The 21,673-nt window shown below is 41.0% G+C and overlaps 1 protein-coding gene across 1 annotated transcript; it reads left to right on the plus strand.

Annotated features, from left to right (window-relative positions):
* Positions 1-4,885: 4,885 nt before the first annotated feature.
* On the plus strand, positions 4,886-21,006 carry brinp3a.2 (bone morphogenetic protein/retinoic acid inducible neural-specific 3a, tandem duplicate 2). The gene is made up of 7 exons (XM_030791639.1): positions 4,886-5,079; positions 9,644-9,834; positions 11,215-11,405; positions 15,720-15,825; positions 16,188-16,424; positions 18,511-18,733; positions 19,890-21,006. Exons 1-7 carry the CDS (start codon positions 4,886-4,888, stop codon positions 21,004-21,006), a joined length of 2,259 nt encoding a protein of 752 aa, XP_030647499.1.
* Positions 21,007-21,673: the final 667 nt, after the last annotated feature.

Genomic DNA, 21,673 nt, shown 5'->3' on the forward strand with positions numbered 1-21,673 from the left:
TGGCAAATATGTGGTCTGAAAATTGCTGAACAGATGTTTTGGGTCGTTAAGCACAGTGTGTGTGTGTGTGTGTGTGTGTGTGCACCATGTACCACGTGACCGTAAGTCCCCAGTAAGATAGCATAATCTGACAAAAGTGCCTGGTGGGGACCAAAATGCTGGTCCTCACAAGGAGAACAACATTTTTCTAAACTATGTTGTTGTTATTGATAAAACAGAAGCGTCAAAACATTTCTTTGGCTGATGTTAGGGTTAGGGTTAGGGTACGGGATAGGTTAGCATTCTTTAATTACAGGACAATGGGAGTCAATGGGAAGTCCCCACTAGCATATGAATAAAGGCTTGTGTCTGTGTGTGTGTGTGTGTGTTTGTGTGTCAGTGAAATCAGTTGAGTTAACAGCGCAGTTTCGGAAACTCTGAAGTCTCATTGAACCAGTTTCTCTTGGACGCGTCTGCGAGCGCTGTTAAACACTGTGTGAGGTGGATATGACCCACTGGTCTGACAGAAAAGACGGAAATGATGTGTCAGTCATTAGGTGTGAACACCTGTGTAACAGCCAGCGCCCGGTGTGTCTGAGACCACATGGGTTTCAACAGGGCGTAACAGGGAGGGTACCTTAGCGATGACGCATGTTTGCAGTAACAGTACAGAGACTGATGGAGAAATTAGAGTTAACCCAGCACTGTTTGCTCCAAATGCCTCTCTGGCATGGACAGTGACAACCTCTGGCTGCATAATCTGAACTGGAGGATTACTTTGCTGATATGACGAAAAGAAAAACAGGCAATGTTTACTACATTTGTTATGCTGCAAAACAAATATAACCAGACAAATACTTCTGTGGTGAAGCAATAAAAAAAAAAAATATGACTATGAGTGGATATGTTATTAAAAATCTGATCCTCTGGTTTGTGAGTGACCTCAGGACATCTGATAGAAAATGAAACCTGTTTACTTTGTGGATGTGGATTTGAGTGAAGACTCGCACCAGAATGTCGTGTGTTAAGGGGTTCTGAACTGTGGCCTGTTTTCATAATATCCTGCGGATTGCTTCACATTCATGTTTAATAATGATCTAGTTTGTTAGTCATGGCTTTCACTTATGTAATCCTGCAGCATCTCTTCTGAGAGAGCGATTCTAGTGATTGCAGGGCTAATCTGAATCTGATATTCCTGGGTGTGCGGGGCTGAGTAAAGAAACGCAACTAGATATTGACTGACTTCAATTATCTGAACATCATTCAGGATGAGGATCAGTATAAAAATCTCCAATGCTTCACTATCTGTTTTAATCTTTTGTCATGGGTCTGCATAGTGCAGTTAACCCCTGGGCCAATTTCAGACCTTGAATGTCTGCACCACTAAAATATTCTGTTCATTCTGTGTATGTAATATTGATATGAACATCTTCAAATCTCTTTTTTTCCCGTTTTTTCCCTCTATGTGTTGTTTTGTATTTTATATCTGATTGTTTAATTTTATTTTTCCCCTCATTTTTTAATCTACAAAACCAAACATGCAGTCTCCTCTGTAGCCCCAGCTTTATTCTCAAATGAATTCTGAACTCTAAGATCTCATCTTTTAATTAACTTTAACCTAACAAGACTGACTCTCTGCACTCGTCTGCAGCCGTAACCAATTAAAATGCCTCTGAACGGAATGTTGTATGGCTTAAAAGCCGATTGGCCTTTTGTCGTTTGGACGGATCCTGGTATGAAATATTCCCTCCTTATTGCTAAAACTGGACCATTTCTTTTTTTTTTCATAAAGCATTTTTTTTCTCAAGGGGAACACACAGGACCTTGTCATAGTTACCATTTAAATGACAAATTACAATATTTGCGCTTTCAAAGTCAGTGGAAACCTTGTGGGGCTTACGTTCAAACACTCTGAGAACACCAAATTCAAATGACAAATCATGTGTCAGCAAACAAGGCTAAAGTGATCAAGTATTGTAGTGTTAGTTGTCTATAAATTACCCTGGAGAACAATTAAAAACAAAAAAAGTGGTGTCGGAATAGAAGGAAAAATATTCCTTCATGGATAAGACAATTGATTTATTTTCATTTTTGTTATAAACTGTTGTTCTCTCTCTCTCTCTCTCTCTCTCTCTCTCTCTCTTTCTTTACAATTCATCCCACACACAGACTCATTTTTCAATTTGACATTATTTGATACTTTTTTTTTTTTCTGTTGGGTGTTGTAGGAACACGCAGAATTGGTCCTCATGCAGCGTCTCAGTACAGACGAAGGTGACTTCTGGCTTACGCTGCATTTCTCCGCCTCCTGTATGTGACGGGATTAAACTGTGTTTCACTCTAAGACCACTCCCTCCATTTCTTCTTTCTTTTTAAGCTTATGCCTAAATTCTGGGCTGATCATTTTAACAGTATTTATTGAAATATGCTCTTTATAGAAATCCAAACTTCTCTGGTACCTGTGTGGTGAACTGAAGATGACATGACACCTACCTAATGTTATATCAGTCTTTGATAATCAAAAATCCTGTTACTGCTGTCTGTATATGGTGTTAACGTGATTACCGCACCAGTTTGCCCCTAGTCGAACACTATTCGGAATAGATCAGATGTTTATAGATTTGCCTCCTGAACACTGATAGGAGAAATGTGATAAGTGAACCACCTACAGGGAACTTTTCATTTTGCCTGGTATTGTCCTGGCCCTCTACAATATGGCCTAGCTTGCCCATATGCACCTCCCTTCCCTCTCTCTCTCTCTCTCTCTCTCTCTTTTTATGTTAGAGTATGTTTTTTACCCAAAACATGATCAAGCGTTGTTTTTCTTGGAAAACAGCCACAAGCGTAGATAAGTTTCTTTCTTTAATTCAGAACAAATCCTCTGAAAATAAGTCAGTGCACAAACTGAATAACAATGCTTTGTTCTTGCACAAACATGTAAACAATGTAGTAATATGAAATTTGAAAGACTGAAGAGCTGTAAGTCTGTGATTGAGGACAAGCCTAAAGCAATCTGTTTTCGGAAAGTTTGAAGCCTTGCTTTTCTCTCTTTAGTTGATCTCATTGGGTTACTGGGTTTTCCGCATAAATCTTCATGGCCAGTCACTTATCAGTATTCATGCTGGAGGTGAAATGTCTATAACGACATAGAACTATAACATATAACTGGAGATTATAGTGCAAAGATTCAGTCTTTAAACTGGGTTTTAAAAAATTACTAAAAGAAAAAAAATATATATATATATATGTATGTATGTATGTATGTATGTATGTGTGTGTGTGTGTGTGTGTGCATGTGTATATATATATATATATATATATATATATATATATATATATATATATATATATATATATATATATATATATATATATATATTTATTTATTTATATTTACACATAAGAAAAAATGACACTGGAGCGATGCAGACACCATTATCCCATTATCCCATTAACTGTATTGGACACACAGTATTTGTGGTTGTGGTGGACTAGACATGCATCGTGTTTATTAAACTTCATATATAGTCTGAGCTTGTGACAGCTCTTTTCCATTTCGCAGTCACATTTCACTGAATCACAGGTGAACTTTAAATCACTAATCGATGACATGTATGTGCTTCGTGAGAGTATTGTATAACAGACCTTAACAATTAGTCCTGATTAGGATGTATGCATCCAAACACACTCTGGGTCCTGCTCTCCATTCTGCATTAGACAAATGTACTTTAGTTGCTGTCTTCACATATGGCCTAATGGAAAACAACATTTGACAGACTGTCATCAAAACATAGTAACGAGATTCTGTCCCGGCATCTGCTATAGTCATGTCTGTGGAGTGATTGACTTCACTTACGGAAATATGACAATGCAGGACAGCCAAAACAAGAGGCAGCACAGAAGGGAGAAATTTAAAGCAGACTACCAGAAGTGCATGATTGCTAGTGCATAAAAATAATTAAATAAACAAAGATTTGTTAAGACAAAAGCTGTTGTGTTTGCCAAATGCGGTATGATGAAATACGTTTGACTGGACTGAAATAGCTTGGAAAGTATAAAAATCATGAAGGTTTTTCATGTGGTGCATCTCATCTCATCTTGCTGGAAATACTTTGCACTTCATACTGTCTCAACTCAAAACTGTAACGGAGTGGCATAGAGGCTGGATGAGAATTTTTATTTATTTATTTACTTATTTATTTATTTTTACACCTCACATTTTTCATGGTTAATCCAGGAAGACCCTGTTTCTCTGATGTACTAAATGCCCATTATCATTCAGAAAGCATTTTAATGAATATATTACATTTCTCAGTTACAGACAATTAGCATACTATTCCCACAATGAATAAACTTACTTTTCTTTCTTCTGACTGTTGACAAGATGTCTCTGTGGTCTTGAAATAGTTTTCATGGCCTCAAGGAGACGGTGTTTCTTGCTAATTGCCTGCGTGTGTGTGTGTGTGTATGCAAATGGTTAAGGGATGCTTGGCATGTGGCAGGGCTGTATGAAGGGATAAATATGTTTATGTGTGTTTATGGGGACATGTGTGCATGGATTTATTCATAGAGGTGTGTGTGTGTGTCTGTGTAATAGTGTGGAAGTGTTAATTAGTTGTTTGTGGTTGTGTGTGTGTGTGTGTGTGTGTGTTTATGGGTATATATGTATTTGTGTCTTCCTCTGCTGATAGCAGTTTGTACTCGTATATAGGTTTTTGCAGGGTTATATGTGTGTGTGTGTGTGTGTGTGTGTTTATTTGTATTTATGGGCTATGCATTTGTCTGTGTTCCATCCCTCCCTGTCCCAGATGCACATTGAGAGTGGAAAGCATGCAGATGGCCAGTGCTCAGTGGTGGAATGAGCTTGTGTCCCTGTGCTTCTGCTGAAGCCATGGCTCTCTTTCCTATGGCGCTATGGGAAGTCCTGACTGTGACCCTCCACTGCTGGATCATCGCTTCAGCCAGCCTCGCTGAAGATGGCCCCGGAGGACCCCTGGACTGGCTGCTCTCTGATAAGGGCCCTTTCCACCACTCCCAGGAATACACTGATTTTGTGGAGAGAAACAGACAGGGCTTCTCCACCAGATACAAGATATACAGGTGAAGAGGGGTGGGGTAGAAAGATGTGTCTGTGGTTTACACAAGAGAAACTTTGCTTTTATTGCTGTTTTTGTAAATTGTGTACTTGTCCGGGAGGGAAAAAAAAAATTAGCCATGTATTGGGGGAGGTAGACGGTTTGGTCAATTGTCCATGGATTAGAAGTTATTTGATGAATTACTTCAATTATAGGGTATTAGGCTACCATGCCTTCCAAAGTCTTAATGACTGGATGGTTTGCCTCTCATTGGGTACAGTTCTCTACACTTTGCACTGAACTGCATTATCTTGATATTGTGAGCTATTCATTTATTCATGTCACTCTCTTTGTTTTGCTCTTTAGTGCATTCACAACAAATAGATCCATCCCCAATAGACTTTGTGTACGATTATTGCACAAACTAAGATCTTATTTAGAATCAGAACGCTCTGAGAGTTCAATGGCAATTGTGTCACCTCAATGCATTTCCGGGACAAATTGTGATGGATTGTTCATTTCCTTGTGCCTCTGATATTGGTGGATTTTAAACAAACAGGCAGACCAGACGTATCAGTATTACAACATACGAGCAGACATATGAATGTAATCTGTGCTGTGAATGAAATAGCAGATCATTTGAGTGTACATAAGCAGATATTCTCGCCTCTGAGTTAGAGACAGCCCATCATAAATCCTATACCTCGTTTAGCAGACAGTTATAGAACATCTTTCACCGAACCAGGTTGTTGACGTCTGTGGAATTGTTTGAAAATAGGTTTTTGGTGATTGGCTCACCATTTAAACAGTAGTTCATTTTTCCCTGTCTGTTCAAGAGAGCTGGCACATCAGAGAGTGACTACACCCCGCGTTAAATTAATAGTCTTATCGTGTGGATAACTGATTAGTGGTTTCTTAATGCTCATTACTCTACATTAGAGCTCTTTTCCTCAAGAGTCTCCTGTCAGTGGCCAGGTAACATTTAGCAATTGAAACCTGGGAAGGTTAATGCCAGCTTTGATTAAGACTAATGTTACTCTACCGTTTTCACCAGGATCTCATTCATGCCATGTTGAAACGTAGGCATTGACAGGAGTCGGAGCCCAATACTGGCACAGATTTGCCAGAGTGTCTCCATTTTTGGGTCAAAGACACAGGGCCATTTTCCTGGACGAGGATTAAAATTAGTTTTTGAGTCAATGACATTTTGAACAGAGAACTGCCATTTAGACTGCAATTTAATCCAAACAGAGAATTGTTGTGGATGCCAACTAAAGACTTAAAGAAGTATTTCTGATCTCTAGACTTTGGCACCCACTTGGCAGCATTCTCATTGCTGCCCCTTGTCTAATATAACTGATTCAACTTAATAGTCTGCATGTCACCAAGTACTTGACATGGTAAATCGGATGTTTTACTACTGGGCTAAAATTTTGGCCCTGTGAACTGAATTTGAGAAACACGCTGGTTGAAAGGGAGTACAACAGCTACTCAGTGAACAAATGGTTTTAGACCATGAACTCATTTTTCACCTCACTTTACCACATTCAGAGTGTGTTCACTTTTCTTACAATCTCCCAAGGAGAGCTTCTAAAGGCAGGCCAGTTCCCCACTGCTAAACAAACAGACTATCAAAGACAGTCCAAACCCCCTAATCACTTGTCTGATTCTACTTCATCTCTCAGTTTTGTTTTGTTTTGTTTTGTTTTGTTTTTTCCTTTTTTTAATTCCCTTTTTTGTTTTTTGTTTTTTTTTTCCTGAGATTTATGGCTAGAAGAAGGAAAAGCGGATTAAACATGGGAATTTTTTGAGAGCGCTGCCTTACCCCTTATCAAAAAAAAAAAAAAAGTTTCACTCTGTTCTTCAACATCTGATTCTCAAAGAAAATATACGAATGAAAAGTTCTGTGGACCAGAACCCAGAAGCAGTTCTGTCTGTTCTCACTCAAATCACTTCACTTCCTCCAAGTCCATCCCCTTGCCAATAACAAATAATAAATCTAGCACACAACAGAGCTGGAGAGATTAAAAGTGACAAAATTATTTTCAGGAGGTTGGCCAGGCCTCCTGTGGAGCACAGTTTTGTTGCTCTGCTAAATTCCAATAATCTGCAATGACACGGAGAAGATGAATTACCAGAAGTGGTCCTCCTAGTTACAGTGGTTTGCACCAGCATCGTCTGGGTAATGAAAGTGCACAGTCACATCCCTCGTCCAATTTTCCACCTTTCCCCTTGATTGAATTTGAAAGAATTTTAATGAGTTCTTTGTTGGAAATGGGTTTCTTTTTTTTTTTTTTTTTGTTTAGAGAAGTTGCCATGTAGAATATCAGTGACAAAGGTGGCATTCTGACAGAAACAGAAACCTACTTTCAAATTAAACATCAGCGGCTCCTTGGTCATGTCTGGGTTTTATCAGTGAGGAAATGTGCCCCTAAATTAGATAGAAAAGGTCATGAAACAGAATGCTATTTCACTTTGCGATGACAGGCTCAAGGGGGTCTGCTAGTGTACTCAAAACTTTTTCTGAAATCATTTTGTGCTTTGTTTTCTTAAAAAAAAAAAGGATATATATATATATATATATATATATATGTGTGTGTGTGTGTGTGTGTGTGTGTGTGTGTGTGTGTGTGTGTGTGAATCTCTCTCCACATAAAAGTCAGTAGAACAAAAAGAAAAAAAAAAAACAAAACATCCCCACTGATTTATGAGTTTAGCCCTGAGTCTCTCATCTGAAGATAGTTTGTAGGAGAGCAAAGTTTAGAAACATATTCATGATTTGTGCCGCACGCAAACACACATATCAAACTGGGAAGGATGGGTTTCATGTGAGCTAAAAGAGAGTAGCAATGATGATGGTAGTGATGATGATGATGATGATGATGATGATGGTGTACATAAAATGACCAGCGGGTTGAATGCACACCGTAAGTCTCCAGTAGGCCCTCAAACAACATAATTCTCTCCCCATTGGGTCTCAATCCAGGCTGACTTAAGCAGAGTTTAAGATAAGAGGCGAGAAGCTTATTGTGGTGGGCTGAGAGTGAGCAGGTAGGATGACAGGGTGGATTTTTCTTTCCATCTGCTTTCTTATTCCCTCTGTGCATTTGAGCAGCTCACAGAACCACCACAGAAACTCCACCCTGAGAAGAAATTCCGTGCTGAAGCTGAAGACAGGGGCTTAGCGCGGTGGCGTGAGGAGAAGCCAGGAATCATCATCAAACACTCGTCGCACGCCACACAACTGTGCCTTCTTGGCTCCCATAGTTCTTAATACTCCATGCCTAAAAGCACGGATCACATCTGAGTCTGAAACTTATTAAAATATCAAATTTCCTCAGATTCACGTCCAGTGACAGCTTGGCCATACTTAAGTCTAGTCTGTGTTTTTTTTTTTGTTTTGTTTTGTTTCATTACATAATTTCACATAATTGTACCTCCATTGCCCTCATGAATTGCAGAGTAGCAGATGGAATTAAAGGCTTTGGCTGGAATGAATCAATCAAACATCTGGGCCGGGCGGCTTGTGTCATTACTCCTGATTTAATGTGATAGATCTCCTTTCAAAAGGCCGGCCCATGCACATCCATCACCTTTGCAGAAGGTTAGCCAGCTCGCTCTGATGACTGAACACTTTGCTCTTAGAGCCGGGCAGACTGTATCAGATGTGTGTGTGTGTGTGTGTGTGTGTGTGAGGGGGGGGAGGTGGCAAGGGGCTGACTTGAGAGTGTACAACCGTCAGCATTGAAAGGTGGTTTGTGTTGGTGTGTGTCCATGGTTTTTGTGTCCTGGTGTAGAAGCACAGGAGAGAGAGAGAGGGAGCCAGAAAACAAGATCAAAAAAAGAAAGAGAGAGAGAGAGAGAGAGAGAGAGAGCAGATAAAAGGAAGTGTATAATATGATTTGTTCTTTTCATTTCCTGTAACTTCATCAACTCATGTTTTAATGCAATTCAAGGCAGACGTTTCAAACCAGCCTCAAACTGAACAATAAGTAGAAAAAAAGAAAAACAAAAAAAACATAGAGAAAAGTGTTTACTTTGACCCTAACTCAGAAAAAAAAATGTACGTAAAATACTTATGACTCATAGGAAATTGCAAAGGAAGCATTCATGCATTCTAATTACTTGACTGGCTGCAGACTGTAGGCTTAATGTACTCACAGCTCTTTATGGGTACAAAACCTAGTGTGCCTCTGATTCTTAATGGAGATGTCTTGTTTGTAAATGACAATGGACTCCTTTCCGTTATGAAACATAATGGATGTTAGGGGTGGGCAGGTTTGTGTGAGTTCCCCTGTCTAAGCGTGCTTCTGTTCTGATGTGCTTTTGAAGACCGAGACCTGTCAGCTTTGTGCTGTGCTTTCACATGCTTTGCAGAATATTCATCTTCCAAATGGTATCTGCTCCAACAACTTTATGCTAATGATGATGTGAGACAGCAAACCCTCCCTGGCCCCAAAAGACTTGCCTGTCCCTCTTCACTTCAGGACGAGTATATTAATATAAACAGATCATTAGTCCTGTGTTTCTCTGCCCCCCCCCCCCCCCACCCCCCACCCCTCCCTGCCTTTTTTCTTCCTCTTCTGCAGAGAGTTTGGGCGCTGGAAGGTGAACAACTTGGCCGTGGAGCGAAAAGACTTCCTGGACTCCCCCCTGCCCCTCACTCCCGAATTTGTCCGAAACATTCGCCTCCTGGGCCGCCGCCCCACCATGCAGCAAATTACTGACAATCTGATCAAGAAATATGGGACTCATTTTCTTCTGTCAGCCACACTGGGAGGTAGAGAACACTTACCCAATACCACGCTGCATTTTACACTTACACTCTCTCAGAACGGTTCATTTAAGCTCAAACCAAAAGTGTGAAAACATTTCGCCATTTCATATTCTTTAAAGTAAATTCCACGTGCAAGATTCCAGTGTGCGCGATCGTTCTTTCGTAGCCAAATATCAATGACAGAAAGAGAGCGCGTATATTCATTCCCCTCTCTCTCTCTCTTTCTTTTTCTCTTTCCATCAGACCTGAGAAAATTTGACTGGAGACAAATGTGGTGTCCATCTGCTATATATTTGTTCCATAATGTTGTCTCAAAACCATATTGTGGAGCATATATAAAAATAGATGGTATTGTTATTGTAAAAAGGTTCTGGACCATATGTGGACTTTTTTTTTTTGATAAAAAAGCTACACCTCTGGAGTGTTCTGTCCTGTCTGTGATCACAGAAAGTCACGTACACAAGTGTCTCCACATAATGCAAAACACCCGGCGGTGGCATGTGATGTGTGCTCCACACTCAGCCAAACAACTGATATCATGGCCCTGTATGAACGTGAAAATGAAAAGCCTGGTCTCGACCTTGCGTCAGAGATGTGGGCGCTACTATAAACTGATTGCTTGTCTCTCGCTTGGAAACATAAGAACTTCAGGGAATACATAAATGCACAGTGAAAACATGCTGTGGGTAGAAATGGATGGAGAAGTCTCTCACCCACTGCTGTGGCAGGACAGGGACCACAGAGAGAAGAAAAGAAAAGAACATCTGGCACTTTCACACAGGGTGTAAACAACAACCCCTGCCTTAACACATCAACCTTGCATTCCTCTCACTGTCATGTCTCCCTCTGAGGTGTCACTGTTTAAAGGGACTTTTTGTGGAAAGAGTTTATCAAAACACTTTGACCGTACAAATGACAAGACGTGTTAAACTGTGTTAGTCAGAGAGCAGTAACAGGGCAGGACAGAGTTAATCCAAATGTCACGATATGACCTTACGTGTCATGACTTTTTATGACGTGTTACGGCAAGGATTAAACAGTATCACCTCGACTGGATGGTGGACAACTCAACTAAAAAAGTAAAAAGTGTATTGCTGTGTATTGGCTGAAGAAAATATATTGTCTTTAGCATCCCAGCAGCTTAAGTAATATCCCTGCTTGAAGTGTGCTACAGTGAATTATCAGAGCCCAAGCTGACACCAGTCATTTGTCCTATTAAAGAGATCCGACTGTCGCCCTGACTGCCTTCTTATTAAACAGCAGCGATAGAGTCAACACGTGAAGTACTGTGTGACTTCTATGCTAGACTCATTATTGCTCACGCTTGGCTGACGGTGACTCCATATTGTGCTATGGCAGGTAATGCTGTTATGTGCCTTGTAGGAGAAGAGGCTTTGACCATATTTGTGGACAAGAGGAGGCTGAGTAAGAAAGCAGAGGTGAGTGACTACACCAGTAACAACACGGCCGTGACTCTGGAGGCCCTGCACCAGTTGGCCGCCTCTTACTTCATCGACCGGGAGAGCACACTGCGCAAACTGCACCACCTCCAGATCGCCTCCAACGCCATTAAGGTGAGCCATCCGCCAAGTTCACAGCTCCTCTATCGAATGAACGCACCCACAGGACAAAGGCCTCAGATATTTTCTAGTTAATATGGTCGTATTGAAATGCTGGAGCCCGTACTATGACGTTATGCTGGCTCGAAGTGGGAAATGTCATACTAAATGGTGTGTTTGGAAAAAGCAGTCATTTGTATTTCAGAGTGGTGCGTATTCCGACACTGAAGTCCTTAAATGAGAAGAACATATGTTATTACATATGTATAAAATATGTATTGGTATGTAATTGCCGTATGTCAAGTGTTGACAAAATACCTACCAAACTCCGTTATTTCAGCTTGTTTCTTAACACACATAACTCATATCAGCAGGAGCCATCGTCAGCTGCTCGCTGTTGATTGAGATTTCTAGCTGTTATCCTGTTATAATGAGTGAGGCTTACATGGCTTTTCAGTTGCTAGAGTGTTGCATTTGTTGTTTGCAAAGTGTCAGCCATTAATATCTCGCCGCAAATTGGACACCTAAAGCCTTCCCAAATCCTCCAAACAATCGTAGTCCCGTGTCTCTCTTTGCTTTCTGGGTACACTTTGATGATTCCTCCCCATGCCATTAAATAAAACGGTGTATCTCTCACTACCTAGCTGTTCTACAGTTTAGACATTTTTATTACAGCTGAGGGGAGGCTGCCTCTCGAGTGCCGAGGTTGCGTTTGTCTCTGTGAAAGTTGTTCTTTTTTGGTTGTACGCTTTCAAGTGAGAAATCCAGACAAGCTTGTTGAGTGACAGGTGCAGACTCTGAGACAGGCTTGTTCAGGCCCGTTGGCAGGAAAGGCTGAATCACGGAGATGGAGCTAGAGCCGTTAGATACATGCATGGTTTCCATGGGGCGCTGGCCCTGTGTGGTTCCAGGAGAGACAGAAGAGAATGTTCCGCAGTAAAGATCCTGAAATTGAAAGAGGGAGGACTTGAACAAAGGATGAGGCTTTCTTTGTATTCTTCCTGCCCGTGTCTGCTGAGACAGAAATTCAGCAAATGTGTGTGTGTGTGTGTGTGTGTGTGTGTGTGTGTGTTGTTCCCTCTTTTTTTTTTGGAGGAAAAGACTGTTAGTGTTATGGATACGCTGCATTAATGGGGAAAAATGGTGTGGGCCCTTCAGAGAATCACTAAGCATCCCAGAGGTGCAGTGCTTGCTCAGGTTGTTTGTGTAATATGTAATAACTCAAGCTGTTTGCAGCAGGGATCATTTTTGTGTCTGATTCAGTAATTTTCCCCAAACGACAGCGGTGATACAACGACCCTTTCACCCTGCTGGATAACACTACTTTGGAGATTAAAGAAATGTCTTCTGAAAGCAAAACCATGTCAGAACTTTTTAACACCATGCTGACAACCATTCTTCTGTGGATTTTCTTTTAAAACCAGTGTGCTCTGCCCATTGCATTGCTTTTCCTCAGGCTTCCACTAACACAAACAGAGGGGGGTAAATCTCAAAATTTGGTGGAGTACAGAAGTACAGAAGTTCAGTGGAAAGAGGTTAAGACACTGAATACTGCTTAGCTTATTGTGTGTCCAACATAGTCCATATTTTAGTTCCCAGTCAGTGCAGTCAAAGTTTCTAAAGCTGTTTAAATAAGAAGAAAAAACACCACGCTGAGCTGTTGTAATATGGCCAAATGAATTTCCAAGGACAGCTGCAGTCTGGAGAGTGTGTGGATGAAGTACAGATTGCTTGCACCAAGAATTAAAACCCAAACAGATCTGAAACACAGGGGGGACAATATAGGTAATAATGTGTCATTTGTCGTTCTGTACTATACCATTAAGTGTTTGCCACGAATAGCAGCTGCAATTTATAAAGAATATTTCTTATCATATGTTGCATTAGTCACCATTGCTTAGCATATGGAGAGTCATATGGCGTATTAAATAATGATCTATATGGACTTGATGTAATTCTCTCTCTCTCTCTCTTTTTTTTTTTTTTTAATCCAGGAGAATTAGACTAATTTTCCTCAATGAGCTTTTGAGTCCGAGCTTCTGGTCACATCAAATAAAGTACAATTGCAGAAGTAACGGACTGCTCAGAATAGATAATTATTTGATGAATCATTCTAGAGTGTCTGCAGCAATTTTTAGAACTGTCAAGTAACATTTTAAATTTGAATCAAATGCGTTAGAATCATTTAAACCAAGTGGAACTAATGGGTGCTTTATTGTCTCAGAGTAAGCGAGGGACTGACGTCATCTTCAAACACTGCTAGTCATTTTTGGGAATGCCAGGCAATTGAATGTTTTAATAAATTGGATTTTGCTCAGTTAAAGCACTTATTGACACTGTTTGAAATATCTTTGTATGATTTTCCTCGCTTACTTAAAGCAAATAAAGAATAAATTATCAATCGATCAATTAATCAATGATCAGTGAAATGCAACATCATCCTATGATCAATAAAGACCTCTGTAGTTGTAGATACAAAGTCTGGTCATGCCTGTCACTCATTTGTCTATCATGAAACATTAAACGAGTGCAAATCTCTGGCACACAAAGGCTCGTTTCTCAGACAGTAATTAAGTCTAGCCCAGAACTACACTTGCATTTTGCATGAAGATAGGCGACAAAATAAGGAAGAAAACTGAGCGTTTGCTCACTGTTGAAGCCTGGAGATACCTTTCAAACCATTTCTGTAAAGGTCAAACTTTGAAATATCTACTATTATAGACTCCACAGCGAACACATAAATTTGCAAAGTGACTCTGTGTGTGTGTGTGTGCGCATGTGTGTGCACGTGCGCGCACACGTGTTTGTGTGTGTGTGTGTGTGCTTTTGCGTGTGCGTGTGAATGTGTGTGTGTGTGAGTGTGTGTGTGTGCTTGTGTGCGCCTGTGTGTGTGTGTGTGTGTGTGTGTGTGTGTCTGTGTGTGCGCCTGTGTGTGTGTGTGCGTGTGCATGTGTGTGTGTGTGCGTGTGCTTGTGTGTGCACGTGTGTGTGTGTGTGCGTATGCATGTGTGTGTGTGTGTGCGTGTGCTTGTGTGCATGTGTGTGCCTGTGTGTGTGCGTGCGTGTGTGTGTGTTCGTGGCAATATGTCCCAGAGGTCTTCTCTGTCTGACCCTGAGTGGTTTTGTGACAGCATGGTGAAATCGTCCCCTTTCGTATCTCCCCGTCAACCTGGATGAGATCTGTTGAGTAGAATGGAAAAAGATCACAAGGTTGATGAAGGTGTGCCAGCACTGGCTGAGTATTCAGGGGTGGGTGGAGGCACGGGTTGTGCTGGTGGGGTGCATATTTGGGCTGGTGATAAATTTTGCTTGCATCACCACAACTGAAAGAAAGTGAAAAAACAGTGGCAGATCCAGGTGTAAGCTAATGTCAAACAATTCTGTATCATGGACCATAGATTCAGGGTTTGAATCCCAGCTGTGCTATACTTGCCAAATGTTGTTGAGGGACCAGGAGAACATAATTTGACCCGTTTCTTTGGGTGGGTGAGTCGGCTATGACTATGATAGATTCTACCACTGTGGGGTGGACAGTCAAGCACGTATGTAGACACAGACATCATTACATGTAATATCAGTTACCAATAACACACTACATGTGGCATGAAAAGACAAACAAATAACCAAACAAAAAAAACAAAAAACAAAACAAATAAAAACACATGCTAGGAAATGTATGCTAACCTTATTCCCCACAGGTAGAATAGGTAAATCCTGTGTGATGTAGAGACTTACTGGATTGAGTTAGAAGAAAATCAGGGGGTGATTTTGTTGCAGTGATCTCGTATTGTGAATGCAAGAGAAGACAAAAAATGGAGGGCTAGTTTCAGGAAAGTTCATCTGAGATGCCTTAGTCAATACTTCAGCTAGAGGTCTAGCCATCATCAGAAGCCTGTGCTTCAGCTAGGAGGAAACAAGGGCTAATTTCCTTCATTTTGGATAGAGAACTATGTCTCTAACAAGCAGGCTAATTAATGGAGAAGTGGCCAGAGGGTGAAAAGAGACCATAAAATAGGATATTGTGTCTTGGTCTATGTGGATCTCTTTCAAACTGCTTAGTCAGAATCCATATGGAGAGGTGGATGATTACCATTGAGAGAGCAGGCATTCCGTCACAGTCACTCCATGCAATGGAAGTACTTAAAGTCAGTCCTCTTCGACACACCGTTTCTCCTCTTTTTTTTCTTTCTTTTTTTTATATGGTACCTGTAAATGTGTAAAACTTTTTAAACACTTTAGATCCATGTTGTTTACCATGTTTGTGTAAGCTGGAGAATGTCCAATTTTATGGCAAATCCATAATTTCACAGTCTGTCCGTCGTTGCCCAGGTAACTGAAACAAGAACTGGCCCTCTTGGTTGCAGTAACTATGACAACCTCGATTCTGTGAGTTCTGTGCTGGTTCAGAGCCCTGAAAACAAAGTTCACTTGCAAGGTAAGTTAGCAGGAGTTTTGTCATGAATGCCATGCATTAGCCCGTACTGCGTGCGGTCTCATTGTGTTTCACAATTTTATTTTAATGTTCTGTAATAACTGATCTGGTTCAAAAGCCACACAATAAAAATCATGCTACCCCACAGATAAAATTTAGTGTGAATTGTACGTACTGGTCAGTATAAAACCAGGTTAACAATAAGCTCTCTTTCCGACCTGTTCATAAACAACGTGTGTTATTACTGACTGTGTAGAAAATTTCAGGAAATCACTGTTATTGAGACAAATGATACAGCAAACTGTCTGAAGCTGGCCATTAACATTAGTCGTGTTTGTGATGTTTTTTCTTGGTTTCATTCGAAGGTTTGCAGGTCATTCTGCCAGACTACCTCAGAGACACTTTCGTCCAGGCTGCCCTTAGTTACATTGCCTGCAACGGCGAGGGGAGTTTTGTCTGCCGAGACAACGACTGCTGGTGTAAGTGTGATCTGAAATTCCCAGAATGCAACTGTCCTTATATGGATATCCAGGCCATGGAGGAGAGCCTGCTTCGGATTTCAGAGTCATGGGCGACCCTCTATAAGGAATTTGAGGAGTCAGGTAAGAAAATACCTGGAAAGGCAGGGGGTCAGGGGGTGAGGGGGGGTAGGTGCGTTGAAGGGGGGGGGGGGGGGGGGGGCATGTAACAAAGATAAATGAGGTGTTTGATCATATGTCATGCAATTAGAAATGCTATTCCTTCATACTTGTGAGACGTGGTGATTTATACGTTCGACCAAGCGAACATTTATGACGTTCGGTGAAAATTGAACCTTGGCACAGTGTGCGCTCTCAGTAAATCAACAGTTTGACAGGACCGGATTAAAAAAAATTACCACATCCGCCAACAGGTAGTTTACAGTATGTCTACCAAGATTAATCACTCATAAAATGCCTTTTATTGCCTGTCCAGCAGTTCTCATTGCCCCTAGTAACAGCATATGAATAAGAGCACTTAGCATAATGTTTAGGTATTACTGCCTGCCGAGGTCACCCAGCATCGACCATTATTGCTGTAAGGAAATTAAAATGGATTGCTTTTTTTTCCTCCCCGGTGTTTCTTTCTATTTCTTTCATTTTTTTTTCCTTCAACTTTCGGTAATGTGTGGGAGTGCAATTACTTTCAAACTTTGTGTTATTGAGCACTAGCTGAAAGTGCAGGAAGTGCTATGTATAAATAGTTTCTCAGGCATCATAAACATGTCCTTCACTGAAGGATCTCAAAGACATACAATGTTCTGTTCCGTCAGCTAAAACCAAATGTTTCACGAACATATCTACGGTGAAAATGTAGGGGAATATGTTCTCTCTCTTTTCCTGTTCTGCAGTAAGCAAAGAGTGATAAAATAAATGAGTAAATACTCGGGCACCACATTACAAGTTCATTTTCATATGATCCACTTTATTCTGAACTATCACCAGAATCATGCACAGCTGACAAGATGATATGTAAAAATGTAGCTGGTTGAAGATGTACAAGATATAGAATGGTATGTGCTAAATGATTACCATGCTGTGCTTGTAAGTGGAATAATTATATAGTAGAGTCAATGTTTGATCAGAGAGAGTTTTTTTGTATTGCATATGTATTGCAGATATCAGATCCAGTGCCAGGAAAATCTGAGCAGGTGGGACACAGGGCCATTTTCGCTTCCATTTGCCGCTGACATGACGTCCCTGTTTGTCGTTAATGTGCCAGCAAATCTGATAAGCACTGAACTTTGATAATGAATGCTCAGAAACATCTTACCATGCAGCATCACCGCTTTCAGGCTGAAACCAAAAACAATCAAAATCCATTTTAGACCTGACAAAATAAACTGATAGGCTAAACAAATGCCGACTCACAGCCTAAACTGCCAACACATCTACAACATATGCAAATGTTGGGCAAAAAAAAAGAATGCCTGGTGAAATTCATTGTCTTTTTAAAGTGTAAAAGAGGACTACAATTGTTTTAGCCTATCAGCAGTCACAGAAGGACAGCTGTAACCAAAACCAGACTCATGAGTGATCTGATCATTTCACTGGCTTCATATATCAGTATAAACCAGGGAACTGCACAAGGGCCAGAGACAGACAACTAAATGAGCATCAGGGAGGTCTCAAAGTTAAACCACCTCACTCAGCATGGGACAGGGTATGTACATAAATGCCATTTCCCACCGTCTTCTGGGCAAACCAGAACCGACTGAGATAGACAACTGACATTTAATAGTAGTTTTGTTGTTGCTCTGGTAGGTTTGGAAAGAGATGGTGACAGGAGAGCATGCTTCTAGGTGTGTTCCTCAGATGTTCAACATGCCTCCTCCTCTATGATGCCAGACCTTGTTATTTGTCCACAGTAAAAGTTGTCACAATGGACTATGCCTGCTGGGTTTAATGAAGTAATATAACTGACAGTCAGATATTAAGGAAATGACCAGACATGTGATGTAACTGAATACAAAACAGAGTTCTTGAGCACAGTGAAACGTATTGCTGGCAGGCAACGCTCAGAACAGGACAAATTCTTTCAAATTTCAGTCAAGCACATCTATCCGAACAAAAGTAACTGATTGCTAACCAACTCTGACTGATGCATTCAATATAACATGTTTGATTTGCTACATCTCTCCTTTCTCCTGGACTTTTCTATTTTTAACAGATGAATTCAAGATGTTCCTGACAAGGCTGCCCCAGAACTTTTTTCTCAACACTTCGACAATCCAACATTTGTGGTCACTGGACAGCGTGTTTCAGAGACGCTATGAGCAGCTGGAGGCTAGCATGAAAGGGTTGTTTCGCAGAGCTCAGAGAGTGGTGTATAAGCTCTTCAGCCTCAGCAAGAGGTGCCAGAAACAACCCCATATAATCCTACCTCGCGAGAGGTGAGCACAGTTAATTAATTTCCTTTTTTACATGCTACCAAACAATAAAGTAATCCTTTCCTTTGTAATGCGTTTTTGTCCTCTTTATGTGAGGAAGTTTTTGTCTTATGTTTATGAAGTGATTGCTAGCTCACAGAAGTGGCCTTTTTCTTCTTTCCGGAACTGTAATCTCAATGGGTTGCGAAGAGGAATGTTTGTCAGTTTGCCTCGAAGAAACACGGAGCACTTGAAAGACTTCTCTACAACTCGTTTGCGAGCGTTTCACCCAAACGAGCCGTGTGTGATTGATTTCTGCTCCCCAGGCCAGTTTCACACAGCTGACAATTATGCCAAAAAATCTGCAGGGAGATGACAGTTCAGTCTTAACCCAGAAATAATAAGTAGACCTCAGAGCTGGTTTTGGGATGCAATTTTCTCAAACTTTCAACATTCCCTCTGCATGGTGTGTTCTGCTTTTGGGGTTTTCTTTCTTGTGGGATGTATGGGACACAGTTTTCTTTTGGTTTGACAGAGAATAATATTACAATTTGTTATGTCGTTGGTGTAACAAAAATGATGTTTGTCGTGTCATATTTTTATTTTTGAGGCCGTATATGTTAACCTCACGAACCATTTCAAAATACGCATCTGTTTTTGCTTTGTGATGTCTTTTTTTTAAATTTTTATTTTCAAAGATTCTTTTTGAAGTTTTTTTTCCAAATAGTATTACCAGTACTCTTGCAGACTGTGTACACATGTTCAAGACTTGAAGTAAGAAGCTTTGAGAAATTGGTTTGAATTTGTTTTAAAAATGCAGTGATGTTTTGAAGACATGAAGATACAGCCAAAAAAAAAAAAAAGAAAAAAAAAAAAGAAGAAGCAACATTCCAAGAAAGCATGATATCCCTATGCCATCAAAGGCTTAAAAAATTAGCTATTTATTTTTCAAGACAGGGCCTTTAGAATTTGCATATCTAGGCCATTAGCCGTTGATTATGTGAGCATGAAATGTGAAAAAAATAGCTCAATGGGAAGGGAAAGTGTGTAGGAGTGTTTGAATAAGCTGTCCTCCCGCACACCGTACATTTCGTGTTTGACTGTGAGTATTTTTTTTAAATAAGTGGAACTGCATTCACATTAAATCACTAGCATATGTCTGTGCTCTTTTCATATGCAGGCCACAGGCATATTGGCTGAACTATTTACAGTCTTTGCTCTACTGCTCAGAGAACAATCAGCTGGGCTCATTCTCCGAGGAGCTGCACACCTGCATATGTGCGTACGACCACAGTTCCTGCCAGGTTCCTACCCCGTGCTCTGTGGGTGAGGGACCAGGCTGTGCCACCTGTGCCAGCGACAACCTCACCCGGTGCGGCAGCTGCAATGTGGGCTACATGCTAAGTCAAGGGATTTGTCGACCCATGGTGGCAGATTCCACGGAGAACTACTTGGGATTTGAGACAGACCTGCAGGACCTGGAGCTACGCTACCTTCTCCAGAGGGCTGACCGTCGCCTTGAAGTCCACGCCATCTTCATCAGCAATGACATGCGCCTGAACAGCTGGTTCGACCCTTCGTGGAGGAAGAGGATGCTCCTGACACTGAAAAGCAACAAATACAAGTCCAATCTGGTGCATATGCTCCTGGGGATCTCTCTTCAGATCTGCCTAACCAAGAACAGCACCCTGGAGCCCGCCCTCACGCTTTTCATCAACCCCTTTGGAGGCAGCCATTCGGAGAGTTGGTTAATACCAGTTAATGAGAACAGTTTCCCAGACTGGCAGTCCACCAAGCTGGACTTGCCCCTGGAGTGTTTTAACTGGACCTTGACTCTGGGCAACAAATGGAAGACCTTTTTCGAGACTATCCACATTTATCTGAGGAGCCGTATCAAAACGGTAGGCACAGGAGGCAATGACAGCGTTTACCTGGAACCACTGGAGATGGCAGACCCTTCTAGAAACCTGGGCTACATGAAGATTAACAGCATCCAGGTCTTTGGTTACAGTATGCACTTTGATCCCGAGGCGATCCGAGACTTGATCCTGCAGCTGGACTACCCGTACACTCAGGGCTCGCAGGATTCGGCCCTTCTGCAGCTGCTGGAGATCCGAGACCGGGTTAACCGTCTCTCCCCGCCCGGCCAGCAGCCGCTGGACCTGTTTTCTTGCCTGTTACGCCACAGACTCAAACTCACCGCCAGCGAAGTGGTGCGCATCCATGCATCCTTGCAAGCCTTTAGTGCTCGGCTCCCCAATTCTCTGGATTATGAGACAACTAAACTGTGTAGCTAACGGCCAAAACTGCATTGCTGAGAGCTTACAGTAAAACAGTAACCGCACAAAAGGAAGCAACTTAGGACCTGTGGCTGCAAGGTACCGATTCTTTGTGGTTGACATGTTCAGGAACATTGAAGAAAAAACTGTAATGCTAAATTGTGCAGAATTATATTCATGACTAGATGATCCTGTTTAAGTGAAATTAACTCATTTCTACTGTATGTAGAGCACAGAGGCCTAAAAGAGGGAGCTTTTACAACATATGGGATGTTTGTTTGTAACTTTTATATGTTCTTTTGCTTCAGTGACAGTGCACTTTCCATAAAGAGAATACATTGATGTCAGTACATTTTGTAGATAAATTGTTATTAAAACACCATGTAATAACAGAGCAATTGTTTTCATTATTAATCAGACTATTTCAGTGGAGCCAAAGCAGCAATTTGGTTTTATTGGGAGATTATATTAACATTTTCTTTCTGCAGCCGAGACCACTTAGTGAAGAGGTAAATTGGATTAAAAGTGATATAGGAGTTTGATCAAATGATAATGAATCAGATTCATTAACGATTATGGTTTGTTAAGCTCTGTCATAGTCTTCTTCATAAAGAAATCATATTTAATATGATTGGAGGATTTAGTCGCAGATATATCAATGATTTAACCATGCAGACTTGGAACT

This window comes from Chanos chanos, chromosome 14, assembly GCF_902362185.1.
Source record: "Chanos chanos chromosome 14, fChaCha1.1, whole genome shotgun sequence".
In the NCBI taxonomy this organism is placed as follows: Eukaryota; Metazoa; Chordata; class Actinopteri; order Gonorynchiformes; family Chanidae; genus Chanos; species Chanos chanos.